The 23,247-nt window shown below is 40.0% G+C and overlaps 1 protein-coding gene and 1 long non-coding RNA gene across 7 annotated transcripts in view; both read left to right on the top strand.

Annotated features, from left to right (window-relative positions):
- Positions 1–66: 66 nt before the first annotated feature.
- Positions 67–8,250, top strand: LOC115353693. Its single transcript, XR_003927665.1, has 3 exons — positions 67–111; positions 771–914; positions 6,825–8,250. It is a non-coding gene; the product is annotated as an uncharacterized LOC115353693 (long non-coding RNA).
- Positions 8,251–20,486: 12,236 nt separating this feature from the next.
- Positions 20,487–23,247, top strand: part of HDAC11 (histone deacetylase 11) — a 32,633-nt gene continuing 29,872 nt past the window's right edge. For 2 of the 6 annotated variants that reach the window (XM_030043408.2, XM_030043402.2), the window contains exon 1: positions 22,268–22,372. In XM_030043408.2, the coding sequence (XP_029899268.1) occupies positions 22,371–22,372 (2 nt within the window). In that variant the 5' untranslated portion in view covers positions 22,268–22,370. Of the gene's footprint in view, positions 20,579–22,267; positions 22,373–22,480; positions 22,499–23,247 lie in introns of those variants that run through there. The other 4 variants (XM_030043404.2, XM_030043405.2, XM_030043406.2 and 1 more) reach the window with 4 other exon arrangements.

The following is a 23,247-nucleotide window of genomic DNA, read 5'->3' as shown; positions in this document are numbered from 1 at the left end:
GGAGGGGGCGAGGAGAGGGGCCGGGCCTGCCCCGTTCGGGGCAGGCCCGGCCCCTCTCCTCGCCCCCTCCGCCCCCCGGGGCCGCGCTGCCCCGGCGCCGCCTTCCCTGAGGTAATTTCTGGTGGCGCCAAGAGCGGGGAGCGAGCGCCGCGGTCGAGGCGAGCGACGTCCGCCAGGTTCAACTACGGCCAGGATTTGGCGGCTAAAAGGGGCTCCCGTCGGGGGTGACAGCGTGTCGGAAAGCGGCTTGAGCCGCTGGGGAGGGAGGTGGGTTTTCTTCAGGCGGGATCTGAAGGGGACAGAGCTGAGGGTGGCGGCTTGGATAGGGCTTGTCGCCGCGGCCGCCTCAGCAGCTCGCCTCGAGTTGTTTGCAAACGGAGCGTGTGGTGTTTTCACCCCGCTGGGGACGCGGGGTGAAGACCGTGGCGCGTCTTCACCTTGCCCCGGACAGCACCTTCCACAAGCCCTGCTGAAGGCAGAGTGGGATGAGGTGTCGGTTTTTAAAAATAGGACCTGTGGATTAAAAAAAACCCAACAGCCTAAATGGATTAAAGCCTAAATCCTATGGATTAGAAAAACCCTAAAAAAAATCCATCGAGGATACAGGTATTACATTACATACTGTACTCTTCCAGTGTGCGCGTTATGGTACATACACTGATGCTAACAGCTAAGCGAAGCAACAGTTCTTTTGTTATAAAAACACCGATTCTCTATATCCTTATACCCTTCAAGTAAGAAGACTTATTCTCCTGTACTCTGTGTCCTAGGGGAAAAAAATGGTAGCCAGGCCAAAGTGCAGAAAAGGTAAAGGAGTCAAGACAAGGAACTTGGTGGTACGTCAACTCTGCAAACCAGGTGAATACCACAAGCGGTCTTGGTCTGAGCCGCTTGGAGCTCCTCCAAGGAGCACAGTAAGTAGCCAGATTTCATCAGCCGGCCTAACACGAGCTTGACCTTCTCCTGTGTATTGCTCAAAAGCATGGTGGAACAGCATGGGAAATAGGACAATGTAGGAAGAAGAGAAAGGATGGAAGTTTTAACCATCAGTGACAGATCTGTAATCATTTAAGTGTGTTCAGAGCCTGGAATGGAATTCAGGAATCACAAGTCTCAATCTGATTTTTTTTTTTTTATGCTATGTTTTGTAAACATATTGCAAAAGGTATATTTTACCTCCTGGTGGTGATTGGACTTTGTTGAGGGTGGCATTGTCCTACTCAGTTCACTTGTTATGGATGTTTTTGCTGAAGACTTAAATGAACTGGTGATTTATGTAGGGATAAACACGATTCCGTAGGATGGAATTTCTGTGTATTTAATAATTTGCATTTTTAGAAACTCTGAACACACCTGAAAGTACTCTTGAAAGACCATTATATTTTGTAAGTGGAAAGTCAGGCTGGTATTGCAATCTTAATTTGTCCTTGTTGTCAGTATGCATTCATATGTATCATCATTTCAACGTACGTTTAATGGTAGGATCTCTTCACCATTCATGGTGCGTGGGAAAGGTCACGCTCCTGGAATTAATCAAAGCTATTTAGTGAATGAAGTTATTGTGTGGAAGATCTGCCTTTTCTTACCTACGACAGAGGGACGGTACGTATATGCAACAAGAAAAGGGGTTTTAAGAAGGGGACAATCATCTTGGAATTAAAGTAGTTAAATTCTGCCCAGGAAGATCAGATGCTGTCCAGGGACACCACCTGAGAGTTCACCCAGGTCTAATTTAGGTAGGGTAGAAGTTAACCAGTTCTCATCTATTCTAAGTAAATAAACTTATACAGGACCTTTTTATTTACCTATGAGGTGGTTTTTGTTTTTTTTTCCATATTTATTCAGCTAGTGTTTTATTTATCAGTACCTCAGCAAGGCTATTCCATTTTCTATCCCAGAGGACTGTGTGCTGCTGGACAGTTCACTTCTCACTGCAGCTTCTGTTTGTATATTACTCATTTTCTGAATGCACATCTTGAAATTGTGTGGTCTGATTTAGAGAAGAGCTGAACTTTACAGCTGCAATTTAAGTCACCGGGAGCTGGGCCCAGAAAGATCTATGGTATTAAAAGCTCCGGCAAATCAAGCCACTACACCTTAAATTGCTCCCCAAAATACAGAGTGTTGGGGTTTTTTTTCTTTAGTCTTAGTGTCGGTCAGTCTGTAACCTTCCTTCATAGGCATGTTATGAAGATAAGTTCAGTGAAGACTTATATATTAGGGAGGGATGTGACAAAATAGCCCATGACTAAATCAGTACAACATGTTTACGGTTAATATAATTAGAGCTGAGTAGATAAGAAGTAGCTAGTGAGTACCTTGCATCCTGTGCTGTGAATGAGGTGAGGAAATGTCTATATCCCAGTGCTTCCTAGCTTTTAAAAGTAGGTTTTGCAATCTCAATATGTCTTTACTTTCTTTCATCAGCAGTGTATGGTGATGAGTATTCAGTGCATTACTGGAAAATTATTGTTGTTCTCAAATACTTCTTAGACTTGAGTGATTTTCATAAGGAACAGCAAAGTGAGCTTAGGACCTTAAAGCTTATTGATGAAACATGACAGTTAAGTGCAGCAATTAAATGTCTGACATATCTCAAAAGCATACTAAGCAATTGTAAGAGTAGAATAAGGCAGGAGACAATGATGAGCAACTCTGCAGTTCCTGTTACACAGTAAAATTATGAAGCAGATTTTCTGCTTGCTTAAATTGAAAGTCATGCATTGCAGCACTGCGTTAGCATTAAAGACTATTTTGGACAGAGAAGAGTAGGCTAGGAGGCAGACAGTGTAGCTGCATGCTCTGTGAAAAGTCACTAAAATCATGGGTTGGCTTAGCATAGTTGCTGCAGTGCTCTACTTTCTCTTTCCATACTGCAGTGATGAGACCAGTATGGAGTCAGCACATCCTTTCTCACACTAAAATGACAGTGCAAAGAACGTAAAAATACCTCCGGTCAGTGGGGTGGTTAGCTGGCATGGTAGAGAATACGAACAGGATAGACATATTAGGAATATGAGATAATTTTACATGCATATCAATGTACACCTGAGTAAGTCTGATAAAGAACAAAAATGGAAATTTCTTAGTCACAAAGAATGCAATTATAGAACCATAGAGGGAGTACTTTAATGAGCTGCTTAATTGTGAGAGGGATAAAGGCGAACAATAAATGGTTATTCTCCAAGCAGCTGAGCCATTTGTGGAAGAATTATGTTTTAAAGAGATTTAAGAGGCAATCAAAATACATGCAGTAAATAACAAAACACCAGGTGCTGATAATGTTTCTAGTGAAATACAAAAATAAAAGGGGGAGAATTACTGAAAGATTTTACAAACTCATTTGGTTGGTCTGAAGATCTGAAAACACTCCCAAGGAAGCAAGGAGACATATACTTGGATTAAATCTTTTAAATTAATCAATTTCTGGTGGAGAGAGATTTTTTTATAAAGCTAGAAAAAACCTGTATCAGTATATAGTGAGATGATCTTCTGCTCACAGTGACATAATTTTAAGTCCTTGTTCAAAAAAAGAAGGTATTTGAATGGCACAATGATGATGATGGTCCCTGTTTGCCTGTCTTCCCTTTGAATTGCCTCGATGCTTCCCCAGCCCTCAGGTCTCAAGGGTACAATATGTGTCTCATCATTTGGCAGTACAAGGGCTTGCGGGGCTCATCATGTTCAGGAAGGCTAAACCAACTTGATACAAGTACTAAGCATGTATCTAATATTACGGTTCTGCATACCTGCTTTCCTGGATTGAGGCCTGAGTCTCTGACAAATTTTGAATGAAGAAAACCTCAGGTTCTAGAGTTCATTCTCTAGAAAAAAAAGGTTACTAAAAACCATCTTGCCAAAGAACACCTGACTTTATTTTCAGGCATTTCATATTTTAACATGTCTGAATAATTTAAAATCTTTAAAAACGCTCCTCTAAAAAAAAACAAACAAACAAAAACCCCAAACCAAAACACAACCCAAACCCCCTAAAAACCCCAACTCTGAATAATTGCAACTCAGAAAGTGAAATTCCAGCAAAATGATAAGGCAATGAGGTGTGGAAGATTATTTTAAAGTGTACTGGGTCAAACTAACTCAAAACAGTTCCAACCATAACCCTTGTAGGTATGTCTATACTCGTGTAACAGTATAGGGCTGGCTCTGTGTAGTATCAGCAGCTAAATGCATTGTGTACAATTTAATTTTAAGAACAGTTTCATTAAACTGGAAGAATCAGGAGTCACACAGTAGAACGATGAAAAATATTCTGTGCTATCACGCTCATGAACCTCTCAAATAAAATAATATTTGATTTAAAGGCTAAAGAGCAACTGACAAATAAGAGTAACATGTTTAACGAAAAGACTGTTCCTCCCGGGATGAAGCTCTGGTTGAGAAGAGATGGGGAGTTGCCTACACCAGGCTGAGTAGGAGATGAAAAGGGCAGGTTAATAGACTTGGAGAAAGAAAGTGGTCTGGGAATAGTAACTTAAGGTGAGGATAACAGTGATGGACTTTTTTTGTCTGATGTTGTCTGTGTTTAAGGTGAGGAATAAAAAAGTATCCTGCAAAAATTGCTGGGAAAGATGGTCAGTTTCCTTCCTCCTTATCAGGCCGCATCTTGTAATACTTCAGCTGCCCCCTTTGTGTCTGTCTTACCCATCGCTGATCTCAAAGTACAGTGCTTTATGTGTATTTGCTGGCTGACCAGCTCTATGGCTTTCATTGCTGCGCTTTTCTTCTGCTTAGTTTGCTATCTGGTTTCATCCTCATAGCTGCAGAGCCTTGCAAAAATATCTCCACCAAAGAAACATCAGTCAAAGAAGTATTTAAAGTAGTCCAATATATGAAAAGATACTTTAAAACACAGTCAAGAGAGGAACAAGATTACAACTCATGTCCCTTAGTACTAGCAAAAGGCTCATGGGAATTAGTAGTTCACAGATAATTGTCATTGAGTATGTGATTATAACCATCCATTATTTAAAAATTAAATGGAAGATCTTACATACATACAACTGTTAAGCTTGACTGGCAAAACTCATTAATTAGGCATTGATCCTGCTGCCAGAAATGCATGGGATAGGTTCCTGCCTCTGCATTATGTCTCTGTTCAGCTGCTCCTGCCTACCTATGGAGATCTAATTGTAAGAGGGGGCATTACACTTCATTACTTTAAAATAGGTATCGTAGACTTAGAGGGTACATAAAACAACATTCCTTTTTCAATTATTTCTTTATCACTTTCTCTACTAGTAGAGTTATCATGTTCAATTTACTGTATTAGACTTTCTGTATCTTCATACGCCTATTGAAGATTTTATGAGAACATCCTCTCAGTCTTACGACCGTTCTCTACAGAGATAATGATAGATTGATAGCAACTATAAAACTGAACACTTTGGTTATGCCTGCCAGTATTTTCCTTCCAAGAGAAGATTTTTGGCCAAAGGCAGGCATAAATTCAGTAAATATCCAAAATTAAGGCAGCCAGTTAATGGTAATAAGGAAGGAAAATTTAAAATTCCATCAAGGTTGATTTCCTTCAGAGTATTCAGAAAGGAGAACTTGTGTTTAGAAAATCAGTAAAATAAGGGCCAAACCTGCCATTCTTTGCATAGTCTAATCTGCCAGGGATGTCACCGGGAGTTTTTGAATGTGTACCAGGTAAGTAAGATTCAGTCCCAAAAGGGAAATGTAGCTCTTTTTAAATCTCTGTTCCTATCGTATAAATCCATTTGATATGCAAGACTTTCCCAGATGGTCTAAAACCCCAAGACCTTACTAAATTATTCAGGATGAATCTGATAACACGGAGATTATGAAACAGTAACATCAGATAAAAATAAACGTTTTTCACTTCAGAGTTTATCTACCTTTCTAATGTAAATTTATGGTTATTAAAGTAGGTTATTTATAGCTGTCTTTTCAAACTGTTACATAACTGTGGTCGTGCCATGTGCCTTTATACACAGATAGAAATCATATTAATGAGCTATTCACTGAACAACTGAATGAATGTATGAGTGATGAGAATTCACAAGACGAGACAAGTAACAAACAAACAAAAATCCCAACCTTTGTTTTTGCTTTAAATACATCAGGGAAATTTAGGAAAACACAGTAGTCTTAAATTTTGAAAATAATTAATACAATTTATAAATAGGCATGTGAATATGTTTAGTGACTTAGTACTAAGGAAAGTGAATTGAGATCGTTTCAAGGTTACTTGGTTGCAAATTATGGCATGTACACCTCAGAAATTTTAAGTGGGCAATCAAGTACAATAATTCTGAGTCTTTTTAAAAATTAACACTGTTCTGAATTGGTTTGTTATTTTCTATGCTTTAAACACCAACATGGGACAATTTATAAAATTCCATCACCTTTTCTATTTTTCCCATTCTCTTCCTGCAGTAGTCTGACCTCACTTATCTCAGCACTGACAATGATCTAGAGGGCTTCTGTACCTACCCAGCAAGACTGTCAGACTTCCTCTGTATTTCTCCATATATACTGGCAGTATATAGTATGCATTTCAACTGTAAAATTAAAAAATTTTATTCAAAATAAATTCTATTTTTTCCACTCTAATATATACAGAAGTACAACAAATTCAGCACCTCTTGCTGACCTTGAAGAAACCTAACACAAATTCTGCTATGTGTATAATGAGTCCTTCCAATGGAGATTTCACTTACTGCAGTAGAATGTTAGTAGAAAAGCAGGATGTGCTGCAATGCACAACAGAATATAACATATCATGTACACATTGCACTGAAGTGAACTGATTTCTATTTTGTCTCCTTAATTCCTTTCAGGGTCACTGTTCCAGGTAGGCCACCTACCAGTCAAGTTACCCTGGGGAATGGAATATTCAACATTGAAAAAAGATACCATTCCTGAAGCAAAAAAATTATCTTCGATATGAATTTGCAACTGCAGATTTGTGACAAATAAAGTTAAATACAGTGTCACTGAGACAAATTCACTGCAGATAGTGAGGCACTGGACAGAGATTTTAAAGGTCTCTTTTTTAAAAAAAATACTTTCAGAATCTTGGCAAACCAAGGTCTAGTCCCAGCAACACAGACACAGCTTGCATGAGTAAAATTGTACCCAGGCTAGCAAAGTATGGCGCAGCAAGCTAAACTCCATGGCCTTTGAAACCGAAGTCTGAAGTTTGCTGCTTGCAGCCATCTCTAAGTGCATACACCTTTTTCCTTTTTTGATTTTTGTTTCTGTGTTGACTCTGACTCATCCTAGTTACATGCAAGCCTCGTTTTCACTTCTGCCCTTTCTGTCCTGCATCTTACACTGCCACTTTACCAGTGGTACAGCGTGCTTCACAGGTATTTAATTAATGTGTCTTCACAGCTGCCCTTTATCCCCATTTTGCAGACATGCAACTAAAACCCATGAAAGAAATCTGAGATTACACTAGAAATTCCATTCTTAACAATGAATGTCCCTGTCTAACATACCAAGCACCTTCCCAGTCTACTATATGTTTGGGTTTGCCAAGTGGCCTATATCATGTCTGGAAATGTGATTTGGGTGAAATTTAGAGGCTGACTAGGACTTTCTTCAGACAGGACAGCAGCATTAGCTCTTGCTGGGACCCTGAAAATCTTGCACGCTGCCACTGCGCATGCTAAAATCTCCTGTACAGATCTGAGTACAGTAAATCTGACTGTATGATGTGGCCCAGTGTACCACTGAACAACAAACATCTAAATTGCCATGGTGGATATATGGAGAAGAATTAGGGCACACTGAATGCTGCCCTACTCTGGCATGACCACTGAAACTATAGGCTAGTCTGGTTACAATGACCTTCACTTAGGTTTAGGCCCCTAATTTATCTTTGAGATTGGGTCTTAGGTTCTAAAGTAGGCGATCCAGATGATTAAATGTGAGTGTGTACCTAATTATGCAGATAGCATCCAATAGGACTTAAAAGGCAGAATGCTCCATTTATTTTTTTTTTTAAACTTTAACAGAATTTTCTCAGCATCACACATTAGGAACCTGTATCTGCCTTCAGGCACTTTGTAAACTTCTAACCTAAGTAAAGGAATTTGCTTTGACTACAACCTATATTGAAAACTTTAGTAAGACAAGGCACATCTCCCAGTGGCTTCCTGTGAAAAGGCCTATTAGCTCAGTAATAGAGGTTATTAAAATGTTGATAATTTAAATGCATTATTACACCTGTATACTTTTTGTGAACATTTGTGCTAATAAAATTTGATCTCTCAAAATGTTCATGAATGAAGGAGGTTCATTTCAAGAGCATGTAAATATTCATTAGTATTTTTGCATTATTCTTCTAGGCCTTCTTTGGTACAAAGTTCAAACAACAGGATTTGTACTTGGAAGACACTAATTAGCGTATTTTAAAGCTGCTGTATAAATTACACAGTTTTGTACATGCTGAAGTATGATAGTTTCAGAAATAACAAGATGTTCTGCTGATGTTTATAACACCTATAAGTTTTAATACATTAATTTTTATAACAATGGCAGAACACAAAGAAACTGCCCTTCTTTGTGTGGCTTGGTGCTGTTTGTTCCAAATATATTTTTTGCTTACAGAAATGTCTGCTACAGATACTGTATCAAAGTGTCAGGGAAATGTGAGAAATTTTCTGATATCTAGAAAAAACTAAATTACTTTGTCAAGGGAGCATGTCCTGCCAACATGATTATAGCTATGGTAGTCATCAGTTTAGTTCATTTTTGTTCATCTTTTACTGTAGTCTTGATTAGCTATAAATTCTATACCTTGTCCTCTCTGGATTGAATACCTACGCAAGTTTTGACATTCCAAGTATATTCTAGCCAAGGCACTTCTAACAATTTTGTAGGGGAAAAAATGCTTAAGGTACTGTTTGATAGCTCAATGATTCTGTAAACAGCAAGTGAAACAGGTATACGGAGGTGGTATTTCCTCTTTTTTTAATTGGTTTTGTTTTTTTCTTAACTAGCCTGTTCTTTTCACAAGTCCCATAAAAGTCAGTGGAAATTGCAGGTGCTTGTACTTGCAGAGTTTTGGGTGGTTGGGTTTTTTGGTTTGGGTTTTTTTTTTCCTTCAGATTAGGGATAAGTCACAAGTCATCCTGATTTTCACTGTCAACACTGTTGTTCTTATGTGGAGAATTTAATTCATTAGTCTGTCAGTTTTCAATTCAGTAGAGGTTAATATTAGTATGTCCAAAGGATCTGTACTGTAGTTAGTATTTAATACATTCATTAATTATCCAGAAAGGCAGAAATGAGGGGTAGCACAAAAAAAATTAGGTCAGCAGGATTTGCAGATGACAAAATTACTTAGTGTAAGTCTTTGTAAGAGAAGGCTGTGATGAACTTCACGGAAACAGAACTAGACAAATTGGCAGCATAACGGTTGATGAAATTCAGACATTGACAAATGTAGGGTAGAGCACGTTAGAATGAAAAATCTGAACTGCTTGTGCGCATGGCCCTGTTCTAACTTATCGCTAACTGCTAAGGGAAAAAGAGCACCCAGCACAACTAAAAACTCTTCTCAATGCCCAGCAGCAGTCAAAATCTAAATAAGGTGTTGTAATACAAAATAATAGCATAGAAAAGACCCAACAATACAGTGGAAAAATATTAGTTCCAGCTTTACTTTAAACTTTACAAGAAGCTAGGATCATTCCATCTCACACGAGATATGACAGGAGAGGGCTGTGTCTCTAATAATTCCTAAATCCACCTTCAAGTCTATTTTGTTTCTGATGCAAGAGCTGGAAGCCCATTGTTATAACACATGCTGGGTTGTGTAGGAACCTGTGAAGATAGTTTGCCTCCTTTTGCTTTTCATTATCAAGCTCAGCGCTGTTTGGCGATACTCTCTTGAATGTACTTCTGTCGATTTATCAAGAGAAGATCTGCTCTTTACAAGATGTCATCAGTCTACTTTTATTCGTTTATGATCACACTGAGCACATCAAAATCAATCTTCCATTTTATTTTTCTTTACTAGCTGGCATCTTGGTGACACCATTTTTGATGTTCTTTATAAATGTTTCCTCTTGGAATCCTGGAGACGCGTTTGTATTCTCCTTTTTCGCCCATTTGCTTCTGTTATTGGTTTTGGTTCCTTTTGAGTAAGTTCTTACTACCTCAGATCAGTTCTCTGCATAACAAGCATACTAATTGGGAGATAAAGAGACAGGAAGATCAATTTATAAGAAGTTCACTAGCATTACACATGCTGAGGATAGAGACAAGGTTAGTTACACTGTAAGCAACAGCAATCCTACAAGACTAAATATTTTTGTTAGATGAACTCTGTTGCAGCATGAAATTTCAATTTTTAACTTTTCTCTAATGGAATTGCTAAACAGTCCTTTGTAGTTGTGGCAGTAACCCAGAACTGAAACCACAGAAGGGTGTTTGTCAACAGGTTTTCAAGCAATTTTAAATTTTTTGCTCATTTTAGTAACAGCGGACCAACATTTTTTCTTACTTTTCTCAGGTAAGAGTTTTGCAACAGGTTGTGTGAAACACACGAATAAAATTAGAAGAATCTCCATATAGCCCCATATTGGCTTATTTTACAATCACAGAGTTCTACTTAAAATTTTTAAAATTCTTTAAGTGTTTCAGATTGTAAGAGCCCCCAAAAGTGCCATGCTGTTTTATATACCTAGGTATCTGACATAATTTGTAGAAAGAGGAAAAAAAGTTAAAGCAACTCTGCAGCATGTAGTTCCTCCTTGTGAATTATTCTCCCTGTATTTTTATGCAATAGCATAAATTAATTGCAAGGATGCCAATTTTAGTTCTGTGTTTGTCAAATGAAATTACACAGAGATTCCCAATAGTACATTGTATGAAGGCCTACGGTTTTGGAAATATTTAAGTTGATGAAAAATTAATTTTTCACTTATTAGTTCTCATTTCACAATCTTCTTTGTTCATAACTGACTGCTGTAACAGCTTTGAGTCTTTGCTTATTACCAATTATTTGAATAAAGATTTGTTATTATTTGAAAGTTTGAGCCTTTTGGCTCTAACTAATTAATAAGACAGGATGAAGGAAAAAGGTGGTGAATTATTCACTAACATTTGGCTTAATTACAATCAAATGACCCTTTCAAATTGAAAAGCACTTGGTGAAAAACAGAAGACAAATGATATTTTTCTATGTAGAATAATGAATAGCCCTAATTTTTAAATTAAAAAAAAAATACTCTACACTATGTATTCTATAGCTTTGTAGTAAGATGTACTTCGTTTTCGTGAGTTCAGAACGCATTCTCTTTGACCTTCATGGAGTTTTCTTTCTGATCTCATCTTGCATCTGCTTAGCTTTAGGGACTGTAATTCTATTCCACTAAAAAAATTATGCTGAAAGCTCCGTAAAGATTTTTTCCTTCCAACTTATGCCTGATTTTCACCTTGCAGTGAACTAAACAGATGAGTTATATTGCAGGACTATGTGCGTGTGCAAGTACTATATTTGCAAAAAACAACATTTGCTTCAGAATTCAAATATTAAGTAATACCTCAGTCACTTAACTATGCTCTTCTTTATCCTAGATCTTCTTGTAAAGGACATAATTTAATTAAAAACAATTCAGTAGAGCACAAGATACTCCTTCAGTGCAAAAACTATCTGTAAAGGATCTAAATATTTTATTGACTTTCCAAAGTCTTTAAAAAATGCATCATTATAATTACAGGTGCTCTGCCCCTCAGCAGATTTATGCATGTACTTACCCTTGTATGCTGCCTGCCCTCTGAATTGTTATATTTAAATTGCATCTTTTGCTATAAATTGATCCAGATTTGTGAGATGAGGGTATCTGAAGTGCATATATGGCCTGGAGTTCACATTTGCTTCCATTTTGCAATGTTGGCATTTTGGAATTAACTGTCCCGAATCCTGCTATAGACTCTACGTTCCTTTCCACTGACACTGGGTTGGTGTGTGTAGAGACCAAAGTCAAAGAAAAACTTTGATGCCTTAGAAGGCCAAGCAAGGTATCTTTTGAACTAGATAAATCTACTTTTCTTTCAGAGGGGACTGTAATGAATTGACAAGCAGAAAACAGATGGGTTTTAATGTTTTCTCTACTTAAATGAAAAATTTTCAGAAGTCTATCTTTTAACACATTAGAGACAATTGGAGACAACCCATCATTCCCAAAAGAAGCTTATCTGCCCTGCAAGCCAGGACTTCTAGTTCAGGCTGGTGATCTGAATTTATACCTGGCTATTGAATATATCCAATTATATACTTACATACATTACATGTTTGCATTTTGCTGCAGTTCATCATTTACTCTTCATCTCTTTTGCCTTTTTGCCTGATAACAGAGCAAATCCCTAGTGCACTAGCCTACATTGATAATGAATGAATAATGTTAATTACATTTTAGCTGTGGTATTAGAAATGGGTATTACATATTTGGCTTAGTAATGCAGTTGAAATAAACAGACACACTTTTGCTGAAATTTAGCTTTCTGTAAAGTGTAAGGATTTACTTTTTGATTGATGAACCAACAGTTTATATATCTGATACTGAAAAACAGAAGGAGCCCAAAGTTTTGTGTTTACATGGAACTGTCCTTCACCCCTTTTCCTCCTTCCCTTTCTCCCAGCTATCCCTTGTGTCCTGGTTTATAGAAAGAGCAGACAAATGTGATTGTCTAATAATTGACAAAGTGGGTAAACTGCTCAGTGTTCCAAGGCAGACAGCAGGAAGGAGGAACATTCTCTAGAGAGGTCAAATTAGTGTGTATGTTGCCAAAATTAGAAAGGGATAAACAGTACCTATCCTTGACTACATCACTGCTAGTCAATCAGCTCTGTACAAGTGCTCCAGGAAGAGGGAAAGATGAAGCATAGTGAAACCCAAAGCATATTGCACTGCCAGGAGCATTTACAGGGGAATATAAGTAATCTGTGATGACTGATCTCACGCCTCTGGCCTTCATCTTAAACACATTTGAAAGTATGAAGAAGGTGCCTCCCCAAAGGCTTAGCTGTCTTGACAATTTAAATGAAAGAAACGTACTGCAACTGTTCAGCTGGGTTGATATGGAAGGTGGCTTCCAATTTGGGTTAGTTTTGCACTGTGGAGAAGGGAATATTGGGTTATATAAGGAAGGTAATCCATTCAGGGAAAAAACCCCCACTATTTAGTTTGTTTGCTTTTTCACCAAATGCCACTGTTTAGTCATAAAAATATTCAAATAAACCAGTAATAGCTTGCCAGAAGACAGGCTGTTACAAAACATACAGACAAGTTCAGATTAAAATATGCTAAAAATTATAAAAAATACCCAAAACACAAACACTGAAAAGTTAGGAAATACCAAAATAAGATTACTTGGGCAAACTTAATACACCTCTTTTTTCACATGTAGGATTTTACAATCTCTAGTTACCTGTCCAAACAGTGCTGGTATATGGACAGGCACCTTTCAGAAGAACCCCTGCTCTACTCAAGGGCACAGAAAGGATGATACTTAGCTATTTTGTTTTCTCCTCATTATTCAAGCGTGTGCCCTGGAACCTTATCTACTGCACATGATTTAAACCATGCTCTGGAGAAGAGTAATTAATTTCCTTTTCTGTCACATCTACCCATCCAAGAGCCACCACTAGCGAACAGATCTCCTCAACATTTCTGCAAGCCAGAAAAGTTATATTAGTCATAATTATAGGAGTAGTGGTATTAAGAATACTAAATACACCGGTGGACGACTGAGCCACAGATGCACAATTTACAACTACTCATTCGAAATGCCCTGGTTTAGGGGCATACTCAAGGATTTCTGACACTGATATGTTTAGATTTTACTTTTGTTAATTTTATGTATAAACAATTCTGTAATGCCAACCACAGAGTGCCAACCTCAGGCACCACCTAAAGAGCACATTATTTTAGCGAGCATTTGATGAAATCTTTAGTCCTAATTATTAAGAACTCAGTTTCAGAAGCAAGGTTAATACTGCTCTCAAATGGGGAGAGCCCAGAAAGAATAAACTTCATTGCATATTTTGGTTCACCATATTCAGCCATAGCAGTTGGGTTTTTTTACATAGATAGGAAGTTACAGACTCCTGGGAGCTCTGCCAAGTCCCAAATAGGAGATTTTGTCTCCCTCATAGTAGCCATATAACCCAAGGATGTATGAATTTTACAAAGGTAAATAATTTTAACTGAAGGACTAGAAAAGACCAGGCTGACCCAACAGAACTTACTTACCTTGAAGTTAATCCCTTATTTCATAAGAAAAAAATAATAGTTAAACTTGAGAGAGCAGGAAATAGTCTCATGAGCTTCACTGTATTAGAGAGAAGGACTGAGCGGGAAGAAGAAATGGAAGCCTGCGACGCGCAGCAGGTCAGCAGGCAGGGAGATGAATTACCTGATCTGTTGTTTCCGTGATTTTTCCCAGCTTTTCTGACCCTGAGGGAAGTAAGAAAAGTCTCCACCCCCTACTGCTGCTTTAAATCACCACACACCCCAAATCAAGATGATATAAGCTGCAATTAATGCAGCACTAATACAAGAATTGGTGTAATCACAGTAGCTAAATGAGAAGGGTGCTAATTTCTGGTCATTGACATACTTCAACTGATAAGCAGCCTATTAGTCTTAGAAATGAGGGAGGTTTATTACTATCACGTTGTGTGATCAGCACATCTTTGTCAAAATAACTTCCTGTGGAATAAAAATAAGAAATGAGCTGCTCCTTACACATTAAGAGGAGTTTTGCTGAGACAGTTGAAAAACATGTTTTTATTTTGCTCTGATTGTAAGTGTTAGTCATATGGAAGATGGTGAGGGAAAGCAGAAGGAGTCATCTTCTGAAATTCTCTTCCTCTGTACAGACGTTATGAAGGATCCCTGGCTTTGATACTTTCTAAAAAGCAAGTATTTCTTAAACTGGGATTGCATCACGGTGCACTAAGTGTATCTTTGTTCCCATATTACTTCTACTACCTTTTTATATATAAATATATGCATATATATCTCTTACGGTTCTTCACCAGTAGGAATTTTTATTGCAATACAACTAAGAAATGTTATTTTCTTCTAGAGAAAATAAACACAGATCACATCCCAGATGTGGGAGTGTGATGCGGCAATATTTGTCACAACTAGATTTTGGGTAGTTTCTGGCTGGCAGCTCCTCTGGCCACGCACCAGAGCACCCCAGAGTCATGCTGTAGCTACACAGAGCCAATGCAGGCTCTCCTTTGGCACTTTATTTTCTTGCTGGTAGGGTTTATCTTCGCTTCATAGGTTTCTGGCTTCCTTAAGAGTTCCTGGGTACGAAGCAGAGCAAGCACTGTTGCAGAGTCCTGTCTACTCCCTCTGATTTCTGTGAGCAGTATATCCAATTCTGAATTAATAGTAATTAAGTCCATTTTTTTAAAATGTTGCTTAAAGTGACTGAAAAAATGGATTTAAAAATACCATTGGGAAGTTCCTTAGGGAATTTGATCACCATGACTCAAAGGAGTATTCTTCACCCTTTAAAAATAAATCCTGAATATCCCTAGCATCCCTCCATGTATGCCACTTTCATTTTGAAATGCTTCATGTAATAGTTTAGTTCTTTCCTTCAATACCCACAGTTTGGCTGAATGCAGTGGTGTAGGGCAATTATCTTGGAAGCTGCATGGCCTTATTCAACTACATTTTACCATGTCTTTCTTTTTGTGATCATTACATCATCATTCAGCAACTGAAACATCTATTTAGTAATTCCAGATGTAAGGAGCTGGATTGTACTAGCTGCCTGTTTGCTAAAAGAAATGATACAAAGCGTTGATATTAATTCATGATGCCTAATATAGTTTGAGTGCCAATTATCTGATAATTCACCTCTAAGTTGTGCCGTGATATCTGAGAACAAATAAAATGTCCAATCTAGTTATCACAAGACATCCCTATCTAAAGGCGGAAACATCTCATGGTGCCGGCAAGGAATTTCATCTGAAGGCCTTTGACTCTGAAGGAGAGTTTCTGAATAGTTCTGAGCTTATCAAACCTACAAAGCCTGGAACAAAGCCAGGTTGTTTAGTGATGGTTCATATTGTTATAGTTCCTTTGCTTTTCTTGACTGTGCTCAGGTGAATATTGATATTGAAATTCCTTCAGGCTGTCTCTTGAGGCATTGTTACGTTGCTATTTATGAATCTAAAACTAGTAGAGAAATATGAAAATATTGAAAAGGGATAATGAAATTGGAAATGTTTCAAGTATGTTTTGTGTCATGATGAATTTTCCCACAAGCCCAAGCCACACCTCACTTCCTTCACTGAACCCCTGCCTTCTCTTGGGACAGTACAAGTGTTCCTAGTCGTTGCAAATGGTAACTGTGCTGCTGGTAGCAGAAAATTCATGCTCCTGGTTATGCGTTACGTGCTTGGCTTTAACCCGTAACAAAGTAATAGTCAAATATAATTGTCCTATATATTTAAACCAGATTTCTATATTAACTTATCTTTTTAGAGAAGATTTTTTCAAGGGAACTTGAACTTTTACATGTATTTGTTTTCCAGTGTAAGCTTGAATGTCCTTACTTCTTGTACAGTACTTTTCTAAAGAATGTGTAAGAAATGTGCAATGTGTATATAAAGGCATAACAATGATTCTGATTCATCTTTTCTCATGAGACTGTTGGACTGGACATCTTAGTCCCTTCCTAGACTTTATTCCAGTAGGAATTCTCCTTTCAGCTTACTGATATCTTCAGAAATATTCTGTAAAACTGCATTTCCTTCCCCACCCCTCCACCCCCAATTTGATTAAGTACCAATACTAATTACTAGGAAGTTGTTACAATTGTTGCACAGAAAATTGTAGCAATTGTTACCTTGTTAATGGGAAAGGTGCATGAGGTCATCAGAAACAAAAAGATGTCCTGAAATCTGAGATTTAATCTTTTCCTGCTAGTATAAGGAATAGTATACTTTTCAACATTTTGCCAGTGTTTATTACACTTTTACCACCAGCTGAGTAACAGATGTCTAAATGTATTTCTATTGAATGTACTTGGAAAATGCAGGACAGAAATTTGTGTTTTACTTTGCCTCTCTCTTGCGTATTATAAGCAGACTAAATATCACTCATATTATCAAAGCACTTAAAAATCAGAATAGAGGAAATATCAACTAAACATGCTCAGCTGAACATGCTAATTATTAAATGAAAACAGGTTTTGTGTATCTGGTTGTTCTTTGGACTGAATATTATGAAAACTGTACGTTATACACAACCTTGTTTATTGTGATAGGTAACAGAGTACTAGACTTCACGTTGTCTCTGTAATTGGCAATGAAATTACAAAATTATATGCCATACATACATTTATAAATATGCTCTGGAAGAATGGATACAAATTAATTTGGAGACAAATCTGAGGTAATAAAGAATGTGTTATTAATTAACTTAATTGTGTTTCTCTCCTGTGTTCTTGTTCACCCGGTTAAGTAGCTAGCTGCACCTCTGAAGGGACCTGCAAATGAATTGCTTGTTTGAAAACTTTTCTTGCTTCAGAAAGCACCTCATTGTACTAAATACAATTTTCTCCATTTTGATATTGACTTGCAGATGTTTACAGTGTATGAGAGTAAATCAAATCTTATGGCTTCCTTCACTGGTCATCGGCTCAAAGCATTAAGCTGAGTCCCTCTAGTGAATTTGAAAAGGCTATTTAAAGTCTATTTTGAATAAACCCTTGCTGGGATTTGTATAATCTGAATTCTGTTGCAATAGCCTACATCTCTCATTTTGCAAATCGCATGACACTGAAGGCACAAAGTGGTGGTTAGTGGTATCATGCTCTATTGTTTTAAAAACTGAGGATTTCAGTTAGATGTAATTCAGTGAGGGAGAAGGATTTAGGCTAATAAGAGTGAAGATAAGACTATGAGGAGAATAATGATATCTTTAAGGAATATTCAGGCCTTGCATTTCCAGCTGCTCTGAGCAACAGGAAGGGAAGAAAACTGTATCAGTTTCTGAGCTATAAAAAGCACAGACCTTTTTCTGCTCCACTGGATTACAGGAATCAATAATTTCACATTTTCAACACACCATGGAAGTAAATGCCTGATCTCCGTCATGTCACTACATGGCAGATCAAAGCCCTCAGGATCAAAGAGATTAAAGTAGCACAAGCTCTCAAAATATTATTTTCTGATTGAAAAACACTAATTAAAATTTCTGTAGAATCTCATGTAATGAGTTACTATTAAATTTTTTCACAGGAAAAGTCAGTTCCAATGTAAATAAAAAAATCCCTTTTCTATATGTTCCTTTAAAACTGTTTCATCCCTGATTTTATCTGTAGCACATTTCTTCATGTTACCTGTTTCAAAAGCCTCAGCTCAAAGTAGTTTGAAAGCAAACTATTTGTGACGTGGCTCGCTCTTATTTCAGTCCCGAGAGTGTCTCGCCCTTTAAGGAAGGATATTTCACATCTCACAACTGAAACAAAATGAGCTGATTTGCACACTGCTTTTCTTTTCTACAGAGGACAGGCTGTCATGACAAGACATGGGGGTGAGACTTTGGAGGTAGCTAAGCTGCCTCTATATAGAGGAGGAGGATAGCTGCACACGTTGGGCCTGATCAAACCTACTGGGATTATTCCAACTCTTGCATTATTCCAGCTCCAGGCAGTAACTGGAAAGTTTCTAGGAGGTTAAAACAATACTGTAAGTTGCATCAACTCTTAATTTGGCATCATACTGCTTCACCTGTGAGGCAGGTGACCCAAAGGTTACATCGCTGATATAGATTATGGATGGCTGGATCTGGAGTCCCAATTTTCATAGTATCATGAAGTTGCTACCACTGACTTTTGTCTCTAACTTCACTGTTTCTTGATATGGAAAAGCCCTTGTCATGTTTCACTATTCATGATGTTTAAGTAATTTCACCATCATAGAACATCAGAACTAAGAAGTCATTTTCTACGACATGGGAGGTTGAGAAGCTGATGAAGGGCTTTTGCCAAGTTCCCTCATTCTCCTAAAGAATGAATGTGCAACAAATTACTTGAACAGATTTAATAAACTGGCACCATTACTGGCAGGCCCGACGGGCCAGTCTCTTTCATATGGGACATTAGTCAGACTCGTTTTTCTGTTTGCTAAAAGTTGGTTTTGCTAGCGATTCAGACTCTGGGACCCATCTTCAAATGGATCTGCACAAGTGGGTCCCTGAACTTTAAAGAGACCAATCACATGAACAGCCTGAAAAGAGTTCCCCAGAAGGACAGCACCATTATCTGAATCAATTTCAAACCGGAGCCCCATTATAATGAAGTATTTCTCTTTGGAAGGCAGTCTGTCCTCCCAGAGGTGCTTTTTATGATTTTCAACATGAGATGAATGATCTCTTGGATGACGAAGAGCACGTTAAACAGGCCAAACCTTGAGAGTTAATAGGTTGCTGGTTATTTATTATAACAATGATATGCCTGTGCTTTCAAGTATGCAGCAATTAATAAACTCCCTTACCACAGGATGCCAGCGTTATCCATAATATTGTCAAAACCATTCAAGTTGCACTTTGTGTCAACAGAAGCAAAATGGTATAAGGAGAAAACATTTCCTTTGTCTTGGGAAAATAGAGCTATCGGTTGAGAAATAACATCAGTACACTGCACGAGCTGAGTTGTAATTCAACTATTTTCTCACTTTTATGGTGTATTTGGGGCCTAATTTTGAAGGATTCCAAGAAATTTAGAGAAGGCTGGCTTCTGTACGGTCTGTAACTTTTTTCTGCTTGTTACAAGTATGTGCTTTTATTCTAAAAGACTTAGGCCATCTTCTCATATTTGCCGCTGACTAATGGTTGTTGCCCTGCTTTTCAAATTTGTAAGGAGCAGATTAGAACTCAGCAGAACTTTTAAAGGAAATATCTTTCAGCCAGAAGTATGGATTCAGCTGTTCCAGTATATTTTGTGAATGTACATTAATTTACAAGTTTATTATTTGTTTGAGTCTGACTTTCTTTTTTTAATCAAAATATTTCACTTATACATATTTAAAATACAATTTCAGGACAGACTGACTTTTTTTGAAATTTTACTTTGCTTTAAATATTGCAATGTTGTAAAAAGACAATGTGAACCCCAAATTTTCTTCAAAAAAGTTTTTTTCAGAGTGACTAGTGAACCAAAAATGTCCTTATTTGCTCAGCTCTGCTTCTTCTACCACACTATAAGGTTTCCTAATCCATTGGCCTTGAAAAGTCTGCTGGCAGAAAACTGGAGCTCAGAAAACGTCCAAAATCCAGCACAGGTCATTCTCTTGCATATCTTGGGCCTAATTCATGAGGAAATAATTACCTTCCTATGTAAAAAGATAAGACTGAACAACCATGTTATGCCCCATATGGTTTGTTTAAAAACTATTAGAAACTCATTGTGGTAATGAAACTAACTGTCAGTGTTTCCGCAGTAGGGCTGTACCTTCTCTGGGGTGAGAACTGCCCACATGCAGGCGGCTGGTTCCCGGGAACCGCGGCAGTGTCAAGAATAACAATCACAGAGTGCCCAAATGGTAAATACATACTATAAAAAATATTTTCTAATTTATAATATCTTAAATAGTGTGGCCTACATGGAAGCAGGGACACGTCCTGATCGTATTTCTTTTTCAGCTGGAGAAAAAAAGAATCGTACCCCAGCAAGAGTGAACAGGCATTAGTCTAAATACGCGCAGCACTTCTTTAGGGGGCCTCCAAGAGAGCCTGTCTCTGCCACTGACGCAGAAAGGAAAAGGTGTTATTGGGGAGCCTGCCGGGAATCGCCCTGCGGGCAAGAATCCAACTCACTGTGGCACAAGAAGAGGAAAATGAGAGCAATGTCACAGCTAGCCAGAACAGAGGAATAGATATTTTCATTTGATTTTTGGAGGCGCACAAAGGAATGGCTAAGCAAACTTTCCATTTGGAGAAGTGTGGGTGCCATAGTTTAGATGTGAATGATTAATGGGAAAGCACATACGAAAAACAATTCACAGCATCCAACAAATATGGAAAGCAGTCTGAAAGTTTATTTTTAATTTAAGTTTAAAAGTTAATTTAAATGAAAATAACAACACGTTATATTTGTATCTAGTTAACCAAGCAACACTCGAACTCTAATTAAGCACCAAGCATCAAGTAGTCAGTAACAAGGAATAAAAAGGTAGATACGCTGAAATACTGAGGCAAGCGCACAAAGGACCAGAACAAAAGAAATGTTAATTAAAAGATAATGTCAAAGGGATAGAATGTTTTCTTGGAATAACAGTCTCCCGCTGCTAAATAAATACCAAGGTGAAGTCCAGGCATCCATCAAAACTGAATGCCAAGCCAAAGCCAGCATATTTTAAGAAGGAAGACATTTATCTGGAACTCTCATAAAGAGACATTAACCCTCATGAGAAATGAGTGCTTCTGCACATTCATCCTTGGTTTGGTAGATACCGCTGCTATTGATGGCCCATTTTTCATGACAGTGTTATCGATTTAGCTATACAACTGCGTAAGAAACGCTTTTTGTATGTATTCAAGAAGGATTAGTGAAGTACACTTAGAAATTGGCTTTTGACTTGAAACGAGCTTATTCTCCTCGCGTGCCCGAGTTTAGGGGTGGTGTTCTGGGGTGGATCCCGACCTGGCAAAATCAGCGCGCGTGGTGCCGCTCAGTTAGGCGATACCACCGCTTCACCTTTGTTTTCCTCATTCTGCTGCTGACCTGCTACGTCTCTTCACCTGCCGGTATCTTGTTAATTTTATTTTGTAACGGGAATCGTATTTTCCTGCCCAAAGATGCCGTTCGGGTGGAATCGCTCCGAGGCCCGTGACAGAAAGTGACGGCAGCAGCCGATGTGAGAACCCGAGTCCCGGGGCTCCGCCGCTCCCACTCCCGCCACATTAGACCGGCTGCTTCCCCCCCGCCACCTCTCGGTTCCCTTCACCAGACGCCTTCTGCATTTGATCCCGTCCCGTCCCGTCCCTCACGGGGGTCCCGCAGGTCACTCCCACGTGTGAGACGGCCTTACAAGCGCCTTCCCCGCCGCCGTGCCGGCACGACCCCCGCTTCTTCCCCGCCTGACGGCCGTCCCTCCGCCGCCTCCCCCGCCCGGCCCCACCGCGGCCCGCCGCCGCCGGGCTGCCAGCGCTCCGGCCCTGCGGGGGCTCCCGGGCCGCGGGGGCGGCCGCCGGGCCCGCCCGGCCCCTCCGTGTCTCCGCCCCGCGGCGGGGCGGGGCCGCTGCCGCTGTCGGTGCCGGGCCGCGGGCCGCCCCGCAGCCTGCGCGGCCTGGCCGGCGCGTCCGCGGAAGGCGCCGGTGGGGCGGGGCGGGGGGATGTGAGTACCGCGGCCCGGCGCGACCCTGAGGCGGCGGGGGGGCCCGGGCGGCAGGGCCGCGAGGGGCGGCGGCCTGGGGCTGCGGCAGCGCCTCTTCGCTCCCCGGCCCCGGCCCCGGCCCGGCAGGTGGGCCGCTTCGGCCGCCTGAAACCGGCGTCAGAGTCGGCCCCGGGCGGGCGCTGCGGGAACCTGCTCCGCCCCGGCCCCGGGGCGTGAGGTGTCCGGCTGTAGGCAGGGCGCGGAGCCGTCCCCTTCCCTCAGCCCCCCGCGGGAGCGAGGGAGAGGAACGGCGGGCGGGGGCGGCACGTCGCCTTCGGTAGAAGCTGCCTTCTGCTGCGGGTGGGACGGGGGGAGGATGCAGGGAGCGAGCGCTGGCGCTGCGCGTGGGTGGTGTGCGTGGAGCGGGGCTGCGGCTCCGCTGAAAAGCGTCCTTTGTCTTCGTGTTCGGTTTCTTGCTCGCTTTTGTTTTTCGCTGGGGTTTAAAAGGGTATTTGGGGGCATGTTTAGGCTGGAAATAAGGGGGGTTCTGTTTGTATTGTTCACCTGACAAAAGACCCTTCTGTCTCGCTCAGTAAGTTGTGAAGCGTTTTGCAGGCTTCTGCTAAATTTGGGGAGCGAGGTGGGTCTCGGCATAACTCAGCAACGCGGGGTTTGGGGCCACGGGAGGCCACGGCTGGCGGAGCGGGCTGAGCGTGGACACGGAGTCGCCTCTGGGGCTTGGCCTGCCTGTTGACCCGCGTGTGCGCGCAGGTGTCCGCCGAGTGATCCGCGTGTGCGTCTGGAAGTGCAGGGCTCGGCATTGCTCACCTGCTCTGTGGAGGAGGGCTCTGAGCTGGCTGTGCCGTCTCTCCTTGTATTTGGAGAATACAAGAATT

This window comes from Aquila chrysaetos, chromosome 20, assembly GCF_900496995.4.
Source record: "Aquila chrysaetos chrysaetos chromosome 20, bAquChr1.4, whole genome shotgun sequence".
Taxonomy (NCBI): Eukaryota; Metazoa; Chordata; class Aves; order Accipitriformes; family Accipitridae; genus Aquila; species Aquila chrysaetos.
The sequence above is the reverse complement of the archived record's forward strand: the minus strand, read 5'-3'. Positions and strand labels throughout refer to the sequence as shown.